At 41.0% G+C, this 9582-nt stretch overlaps 1 protein-coding gene across 1 annotated transcript in view; it reads right to left on the reverse strand.

Moving 5' to 3' along the window:
• LOC103773354 (serine/threonine-protein kinase TNNI3K-like) overlaps nt 1-9582 on the reverse strand; it is a gene marked incomplete at both ends in the record, with an annotated part of 42993 nt that overhangs the window by 31861 nt on the left and 1550 nt on the right. Inside the window, 2 exon segments of the mRNA XM_008940717.1 lie at nt 754-892; nt 2357-2455. Coding sequence (XP_008938965.1) covers nt 754-892; nt 2357-2455 — 238 coding nt within the window.

A 9582-nucleotide genomic window follows, 5' to 3' on the forward strand; every position in this document is an offset into this window, starting at 1 on the left:
TGCTCATATTAATTACAATGGAGAATATTTAAATTGCTGCACATGCAAAGCATACAGCACTGAACTGTGATGTTAGAGTGTTACTGGCTTCAGTGTGAGATCACCTGTAAGAACACACCGATTCCTGACCCTCACAGGGCACCAAGAGCACGCTGGCAGAACTTTGTACCTGCCCAGCCCATGGTGCCTCTCACACACACACTGTCTGGAGGAAAATGTCCCCAAAAAAACATATGAAGCTTGTGAAGCATAATAAAGCGTGTGCTAAAAAAATTTCCATTTTCTGGGGAATTGTTTGTAAACCATTTCAACTTCTCATCCGAATTATTTTAAATTACTTGCTGTATAATTTTGACTTAATATCCTTCATCTGTATCTCATTCCCTAGGATTTCACTACACATTTCAGTCATTTTGATTGGAGATACATACACGCAGCTACGAGTGCTCTGATTGGACCATTGGCTTAATCATAAGGTACTGCTGGATGTTAATCTTGCTTCCTGGTGCTGTTTTTCACCCCTAATGCACATGAGATGACAAACCATGCATACTTAAGAAGTGAAGAAAATTCTCCAACTGCTGTTTCTTTTGTTTCTGTTGCCCCAAGGTGACACACAAACACACAGAGTACATGTTGGGAAGCTAAATTCAGGATTCAATAACTCCATCTATAAAATAACTTCATCAAGATTCAGAACTCCATCTATAAAATACAATGGGAAAGGTGATTTTAAAAAATATCTTTTCTTACCATCAGCTTTGCTTCCCTCTTCCATCAGGAGCTTTGTGATGTTGAGAAAGCCTTTGGCAGAAGCCAGATGCAGAGGTCTGTCTCCGACTTCACCACTTGCATTCACATCAGCTCCAAACTTTAGCAAGAGGTGGGTCACCTAAATATGTCATGAAGGCTAATTAAAATATCACATGAAAATAAATCATTTGATAAAGCCAGATAGACTGCATTGGGTAATACTATACATGGGCACCTCCAAAGAAAAACAGGGAAAGGAGATTCAACGGAGAACTAATTTTTAAGTTACCTATCATCTATAAAAATATTGACATTCTCAAAAGCAAGTGCTCTTTCATTCTATAAAACATTATGTGTGGTAAAAGGCTGGACCCAAGATGTATTTGTTTAGCTGACCAGCCAGCATAATGAAGCAAGTGCCCTTGAAGCCCACAGAGCCATTGCTGGGGCTCCTTTCCCAGCAGTGGCTCCTCATGAGAGCACTATGTGAGCTCTTAGTCCAATTTCACAGGACTAGGACTACTTGGCTTATGGCAAACAAACAAATCAGTCCCTCAGCCCAACACACAGGGTGTTCTTCTGTGCTACTGGGTGATGAGGTGTGTACACCTGAGAAGCAGCACCTCAGGAACATGCCCATGCTCCCCATCCTTGCTGTCACCCAGACACAGATTTGGACCATTTTCAAACGCCTCTACGTCTGGACTCTGTTCTTCCAAAAGCTTTTCCTACACCAGCTCCTCAATGCATTCAAAGGAACATGTCACTGGAATGAAAAATACACTCTACCTAGAGGTCATCCTTTGAAACTTGAAAATACCCCAGAATACAAGCTTTTAGCTAAAGAAAGGTATAGGAGATGAATACATAAGCCAAAATGGACCCATTATCACACTTCACATAAAGGGCTATTCATGGCAAATGACTGGGCTGTGAGATTAACGACACATCAGTTATACTTTAGTAGAAGGAAAAATTGAGAGGTTGAATGTCAGCTTTGGTCAGAACTTCAGACTGTATTTCAGTAAGTCCATGATCTGGGTGAATGAAGCACAGCTGGACTTGTCATGGGCACAGTACTTCACAGAGAATCCTGCTCTCTAAAAGATCATTTTTTTCCATTAACTTAAAAGTGGCCACAATTTATTTTGTAAATTCCAAGGAAAACCAATAGAATTGCCATCTAATTATTACTAGGATGTGATGTTCACTTCCTTGGAGAGGTTTAAGCAAGTGAACTCACATTCCTTATGCAATGTCAGAAACATGGGATGAGTAAATATCAAATTAAATATTCCTCTGGGATCAGGTCTGTTGATGGGTTATCAAAGCTAGCAAGACAATGAGTTGTTTCAGGAGGTCTATAGAGGAAGACAACAATTTTTGCTGGGGTCTAGCACAGAGGATTAAAGTGTAGACATTTCCTGTTGATACTCAAAGATTCTCAAAGCAACCATAGGTTTGCTTAGAAGTGTAACCTCAGTATATGAGGCCTTTTCATGGTAGCACCCTCTGGAATATTAAGCAAAAATACCTAACATTAAACCTGTAGCTTCTCTGGTGTTCCAGCTCTCAGCTTTCTGAAATTCCCCCCTCTAGGTACCTGTTCATGGCCATAATAGGCTGCAATATGCAGTGGGGTGAAGAAAACTGCATCCTGAACATTGACATAAGCTCCATGCTGCAGGAGAATATCCACAGCCTAGAAGGAAACAGTCAGAAAATTCCAATTAGAAGCACTATATATATGTGTATATATATGTGGTCAGCTAGTAAAAGAAGATGTCAAAACCTTACAGTTCTAGTTGGGAAAAAAAAAAGCCAAAAGCCCCAAAGAAGCAAACTCTAAAGGTGAAGGACTGTGTACAACATGTAAAAGTGATTTACTTACAGTACTTTTGCTGAACACTGAATGTCACTGATGCTTTATAAATAAGCCTGAGAATCTCTTTAGCTGTAAAAAGACTGATTTATGAAGCAAGAAGTACAGAAATGACTGTCTGGATTTTCTCAGAGTAACCTTTAATTTTCTTTTAACCATGAGGTACAAAAAGCAGTAAACATATCAGAGTTTTCAGAAATAAAAAAAAAAAAAAACAAAACAACTCAAACGCAAATGAAAGATTCTTTAACATGTAAATGTGTGAAGGTAAATCCTCAAGCATAATTCTTTGTATTTTAGAAGATTATAGCCCTTGGGCTTTAATAAATATCCCTAAATGCTTCCTTTCACATTTTCTTGTTTTCTTGGACAGCTATGAATTATAAAATATTTGCTTTCTGAATAACTGCCAAAATAGATGTCTGCATGAAACCACTTTTTATTATATATTGAAGCCTGAATGGCTGTTGATTTTTGTAAAGCACAAGGGAGTCTCTGGGCACGTCAAGGGGATTGTACTGCAGATTGTTTGAGTGGTTCTACACCTCATTTTGATGAATGTTAATTTTTGAGTCTAATGATGATAAAAGATGCTGGTCCGTGAACCACCCACAGTACAGGAAAACCCCTCCCTGGAGGCAGAGGACAGGACAAGGAGGGGAAGTGGCCAGTTTCTGTGGCACACTGCCTCTCCCTGCCCCTCCCCACCCAGGCTGCCAGCTGAGGGGAGCTGTGAGGGTGCACAGCTCCGCGGGCTGGTACCTAACTGAGATCACCACCCTGCTTCACACAGCCAGCAGTGGGGCCAGCACCGCAGTCCAGGTCATCACAAGTACTCTGAGAGTGAAAACCTGTTACCAAGCAACATCAGTGTGCAGGGATTATTTCTTTGCACAATTTAGGTTGAAATACATTTTTTCCATGTGACTGCCTGAGTACCTTTTCTGTGCAAGGTCCACTCCCCTGCCACGTTCAGCTGTGTCCATTCCCCATCAGATTGGGGAGTTTCAAGAGGCACTGAGAACTGCTGTGCACCCTTCTGCTCTGGATCTCAGAGAGTCTGGCTCCATAAAAACAATCCTGTGAAGGGTCCCCTGAGATCTTCAGAGAAGCTGCCTGCCCCTGCAGCAGTGGAGAGCAGCTCAGTGGCATCCCTACCAGAAGTGCTCACTACAGGAGTGCTAATGTCCTCCAGAGGCAGATGAAGAACACGCCCAGTTACCAGTTGGTTAATACAGCCAACTCCCTCACTGTGCATCCCAGAGCCAGCCCACGCTCAGGATATCAGTAGCTCTGTGACCAAAGGGGAGGAATGCAGAGCCAGTTAGCTTGCGATCTAATGGCTTTTGAGGGATTCCTCTTAACCATTTTTCAGCAAACTACTATCACAAAACTGAAGTTGTAGCTGTTGACTCTGAAAAAGAGGTATTTGGACCTCTGACTTTTGCTAGAATATGGTTGAAACATTTCTGGAGCAGTTTGGTTTTAACTTAGGCATGCAACTGTGAGGTTATCACACACACAAGGACGTGACCAAAACTCTGATTCACCTTAACCTCTTTGGAAGCTGGAATTAAAAATTTAGATTAATCTGCAAGCTTCAAGGTGGCTCCTCAAGATGAAAAAACCTGTGTTCAGCAATGTGGCTCCACATAAATATAAAACTAAATTAATTTTGGCACATTTTTCCAGGCTGCAAAAATGGCAACTGTGGTAGCTACTTTGTGATCTCCTGATAAAAAGAATATTGTGAGTCATACTAAGCAAACTCCACTCAACAAGAAATGATGAGAGAGGCACAGAGACAATTTTGATCATTTCACAGACAAGCTATCTTTCTAAGAAAGAAGAAAGGAATCTTAGAAAACACTGAAAGTTGTCATAGGCATTACAAGTAGGTGGGTATGCTGGAGTGATGTGCAAGGATAAAATTACTTCAGAAAGTCAGGGGGAAATTTCTTGTGCACAAAGAGCTTTAAATTTTTATAGGAAGACCAAAAAAAGATATTTTTTTTATCCTCAGGGACAGACTATGACTAAGAGTGCAGCTCATAACTGAGGGGAAGTTGTCAAGCTGCAGAGAAAGCAGTTCTGAATGCCTTGATGTCGGCAGGTACAGGCAGCACAGATCACCAAGGGCAAATCCTTCTTGGCCAGCCCGAATGCCCTCTGTGACAGAATGACTGGAGTTTTGAGTGAGAGGGCAGTGGGTGCCACTTGACTGATCTGGCAGTGCTGGGTTGACAGTTGGACTTGATGATCTTAAAGGTCTCTTCCAACCAAAACAGTTCTATGATTTGACTTCAGCATGGTCTTCAACACCATCTCCAAATTCCCTTTTAGCAAAGCTGGGATCTTACTATCTGGATGGGTGCAAACTATCCAAGTGAATATGTGGTTGGATGATGGGGCTTGGAGGGCAGCAGTTAAGACATTGCACCCTGCCTTGAGGCAAGTGTCAGGGGGAGTACTTCAGGGGCCTGCATGGGGACCTGTCCTTTTAAACACCTTTAGCAACTGTCTTGGAGGCAGCAGTGGAGTGTGTCTCATCACGTTAGCAGAGGACATCAAATTATACCCTCGGTATACTTGAGGGTGGGGCTGCCATCCAGACAAGCTGGAGGAAAGGACTAACATGACCCCTCCAGAGTTCAACAACAAACACCCATATCTGGGGCTAAACTACAGAAGCTGTTCCTGCCCCAGTGACCCCTGCCCAGCTAAGAAGGGGATCAGAGAAGCAGAGGAGAGCTGCAAGTTGAAATGAAAACAGATTCAATGAACCAGCCAAACTAATATTAATACCAATATAAAGTATATAACATTATACTCAGCCCAGCAAATCTACATTGGTCACAATAAACAAGGAAGTGATCTTCAAGAGAAGCCCAAGTAGCCATAGCCAAAGCAGGAGCAGCTCCTGACCTTAGCAAAATTCCCTCTTTATACTGAGCCTGACACTGATGGGATGGGAGACACCTGGAGCCAACCTGGAGCAGCTGCCCTGGCTGGCTCCAGGCTGTGATGGCCTGAGAACCATGGCTGGCCTGGGATGCTGTCCCAGCCAAATCAGGGCACAACTGCTCCCCTTTTCCTCACAGAACCGATTTTTAATTCAAAATGACACTTTGAACACCTTGAACAATACTCTTAACTTTGTAATTTTCTTAAAATTCTCTTATGAAGGGTTTATTCAGAAGCTTTATGAATATCCAAGTCAATTATGTTCACTTCAAAGACAATTAATGAAGCTCCTCTGAAGGTCAGGAGTTAACAATATAAAACACAAGGTAGAGTACCTAAGAACTCTGTCTTTTGGACAAGGGCAAGGGAACAGAAATCCTCTAAGAAAATAAGATCAATGATTATTGACTTTTTAGCAGGTAAAATTTAAATGAGAAGACAACTTCAGCCTTCTCATCAGTGCTAGCCTCTTCACAACCTTACACTGAAACAGCTAAACAATCTACCATGGTTTTCAGACTATCTTTGTTCATCAAACTATTAAAATAAAAATAGTATTACTGCCAAGTATTTGCCTAATTCACTCCAATTTAGCAAATGTAGATAAGATCAGTCATGTCCTCTGGGGTATCTTTGCCTTAAATTATAACAACTTCTAACTCCCTGTGTATTTGTAAGAATTTTAGAACAAAATCTATCAAACTGAATTAAAAAAGATACTAAAGGGGATTCTGAGTGTTTTAGATACAACGTGCTGATGAACATACAATTAATTGTCTTTCTTTAGAAAAAGTCTACTGAAATACTTACTATATGCACTTCTGTAAGGAGAGAGATCAGACCAGAGAAGGGATTGCTGTGAATTTAGCAATATTATCGTTTTAATTTTAAAATCTTACTTTGACTTCTTCTGGCTTATGACTGGGCCACACATAAATTTGGTGCCCAGGCCAGTCTTGGGGAGGAAGCAGAGCTGGAGAACTGGGCTGTCAGAGCTGACTGCTGCTTTCAGGCAGGTTAACCTCACCGAGCTGGTGTCAGCTCCTCTCTGAGCCGCAGCCCAGCGCTGCCGCCCGTGTCCTGCCCGTCCCCTCGTGCTGCCTGCATGGCTGGGGGATGCACACATAGCTGGTGGCTGAAAAACAGCTACTGAGCTCAAAACTCCTGAGCTTCAGGCCTTTCACCCTGGTCAGCTCCTCAGGCAGAGGCCACTCCTGAGGACCTTTGACTCCCCGGTACATTGCAGCTCGTGTGTACTGGCACCGTGTGGATACCTTGCTGCATTCAAAAGAAAAGAAAAGAAAAGAAAAGAAAAGAAAAGAAAAGAAAAGAAAAGAAAAGAAAAGAAAAGAAAAGAAAAGAAAAGAAAAGAAAAGAAAAGAAAAGAAAAGAAAAGAAAAGAAAAGAAAAGAAAAGAAAAGAAAAGAAAAGAAAAGAAAAGAAAAGAAAAGAAAAGAAAAGAAAAGAAAAGAAAAGAAAAGAAAAGAAAAGAAAAGAAAAGAAAAGAAAAGAAAAGAAAAGAAAAGAAAAGAAAAGAAAAGAAAAGAAAAGAAAAGAAAAGAAAAGAAAAGAAAAGAAAAGAAAAGAAAAGAAAAGAAAAGAAAAGAAAAGAAAAGAAAAGAAAAGAAAAGAAAAGAAAAGAAAAGAAAAGAAAAGAAAAGAAAAGAAAAGAAAAGAAAAGAAAAGAAAAGAAAAGAAAAGAAAAGAGAAAAGAAGCAAATGGGGACGTAGTGAACCATTTAAATAGGCTCATGTAAATTTAATTTTTCAAGGCTTCTTAAATCATTTGAGCATACTCCTATTATTAGTAAAATTCCAGTGAAGACAGGAGGTGGCAAACATGCTGATATAACATATGACTTGTGAATGAATAGGGACTTAATGTGGAAAAATCTACAAGCAGGGACTAACTCCCTTTTCTCCAACAGGTCCTTCTACAAACACGTTCACACTTCAGATTCTCAGGTTTGCAGGTTGCAAAAATCAAGTAGCACTAGTTCATCCTGCCTGCAGCCCAGAGCCCAGTTCACACATCCACAGATGCTGCAATCTCAGAATGACAACTTTAATTTACAAAATGAAACAGGGAATGATACTGGTTTCCCAACATGGTAATTCTGGACCTCACATAAATGTGTATGAGGCACATACATTATTTATTTAGTGATGACCTCCCTAGGCTGGAAACATTTAATGTTTTCAAAACAGCAGACTTAATGAGAGATTTTTACAAACTTAGTTGGTGATGTTTCTAACACAGTCATCAGCTTATTTTCTATTTTTTTTTCATTATTTTTTCATCCTTCCCATGGAAAACTGCAATTTCCATTACTAGGTACAATAAGCCAACAGTATAGTTTTGTTGGAGTAAAATAGATCACTGAGTTGTAGAGCACATGAAATATTTATGAATGACAGCAGCTCAGATGAGTTGGAACATCCCATTGGTGCTGGTGGCCTTCAGGATCCTCCTTCTAGAGAGCTGATCTCTCTGGTGGTCTCGGGTGTGGTGATGGAGTGACAGCCACAGGCTGACTCTTCAAAGAAAGGGGAATAAAGCCATTTCCCCCAGTGTCTTTCTCTTGAATATAGTCAGTCCTCTTCTGTAGCAGAGACTATGTTGCATGGGTCAGTGTGTATACCTCTGCTATTTATCTGTCTAATGGTATAAATATTTATCTTACTGGAATTAGGAAGATGACCAAAAATCTATTTTCTCTTTCCTAAATTTATTCTTATTTTTAGGGGCCTTGGAAAAAATATTCCATACTTCCATGCATTTTAATGAAATTGTGGACAAATTAAGCTATTTAATCTAGCAGAGAAGCTTCTAAGCTGACTGAAAATTCCGAAGCTATATAAGGAAGGAAAGAAACAGCCTGCACTTGGACTACAAATCTTCAGTCCCCAGACCAGCAGATGGACCAAGTGAGTTATACAGGAGCCTGCTCCATTTGTGGAGGATACTTCTGATAAAGATCTGATCATTCCCAAGGAAGAAATAAGGGGCTTTCCAAAACCACTCACAATAAGTTATTTCATATCAAGTTAATGATCTCATCCTTGTCAGATTCTGAGCACCCTTATTTTTCAATAGCCTCCGCAGGAGCTAAAGGCATGAGATAAATAGCAGGCCTGCCTTTGACATTTGCAGGACAAGGCCAGACATTTTAAACTTCACTTGAGAGCCCAGTACAGAAGAATACTTTGCATTTCCCTCAGAGGAAACATTAAATGCATACTCTGTAAAAGTGAAAAAGGTCAGTGATGAGTTAAGGCTCTTGCTCATACCCCAAGTGAAGGCTCTTGGTCATATCCCAAGGTGTCCAGTTCTCACTTGCAGTTGGAAAATGGCTGGTCCAGGAGCTGTTCAGAGCTGTATTTGCAGCACATGGCTCGTTTCTCCCTGTGGCTACTTCACCACTGAAACCACTATTTGCACCAGTGTTCACAGACCCCAAAGAACTTTGAGCCATGACCTCGTGATGTTAGGTTCTGTCTCTGTGTATATACATAGATATGTATATCTACATGACCCAGAGATATGGGTCAGATGCTTCATCACCAGATGTTTAAGACCAGGCTGGATGGGGCTTTGAGCAGCCTGGTCCAGTGGAAGGTGTCCCTGCTCCCTAAGTTAAAGAATCTGAACTGCATAAATGCAGCTATAACCTTTCCTCAGCTGAACTTCAGTGGCCAGCCTCATCATTTCTCACATCAGGTATTCAAACGTTAGCAGACTCCTTGAGATAGTATGGAAAACTTCTAAAGGGCTCAGTTTCTCTACAGAACTGCCTGTCTGAAGTGCTTCCTCTCAATACAGCATCACACAACTGTTTCTGGATACTCATGGGTAGTAAATCCTCTGTGAGTGTGCAAGCTGGCCGGTGAAGATGCAGCAGAGGAGATGGGTGTCTTCACATCAGTGGCTGCTGTCACTCGGCAGCTCTCCAGATGTGTTCTTTTTAGCCATGTATGCACTG

This window comes from Merops nubicus, unplaced genomic scaffold, assembly GCF_000691845.1.
Source record: "Merops nubicus isolate BGI_N331 unplaced genomic scaffold, ASM69184v1 scaffold23055, whole genome shotgun sequence".
Classification (NCBI taxonomy): Eukaryota; Metazoa; Chordata; class Aves; order Coraciiformes; family Meropidae; genus Merops; species Merops nubicus.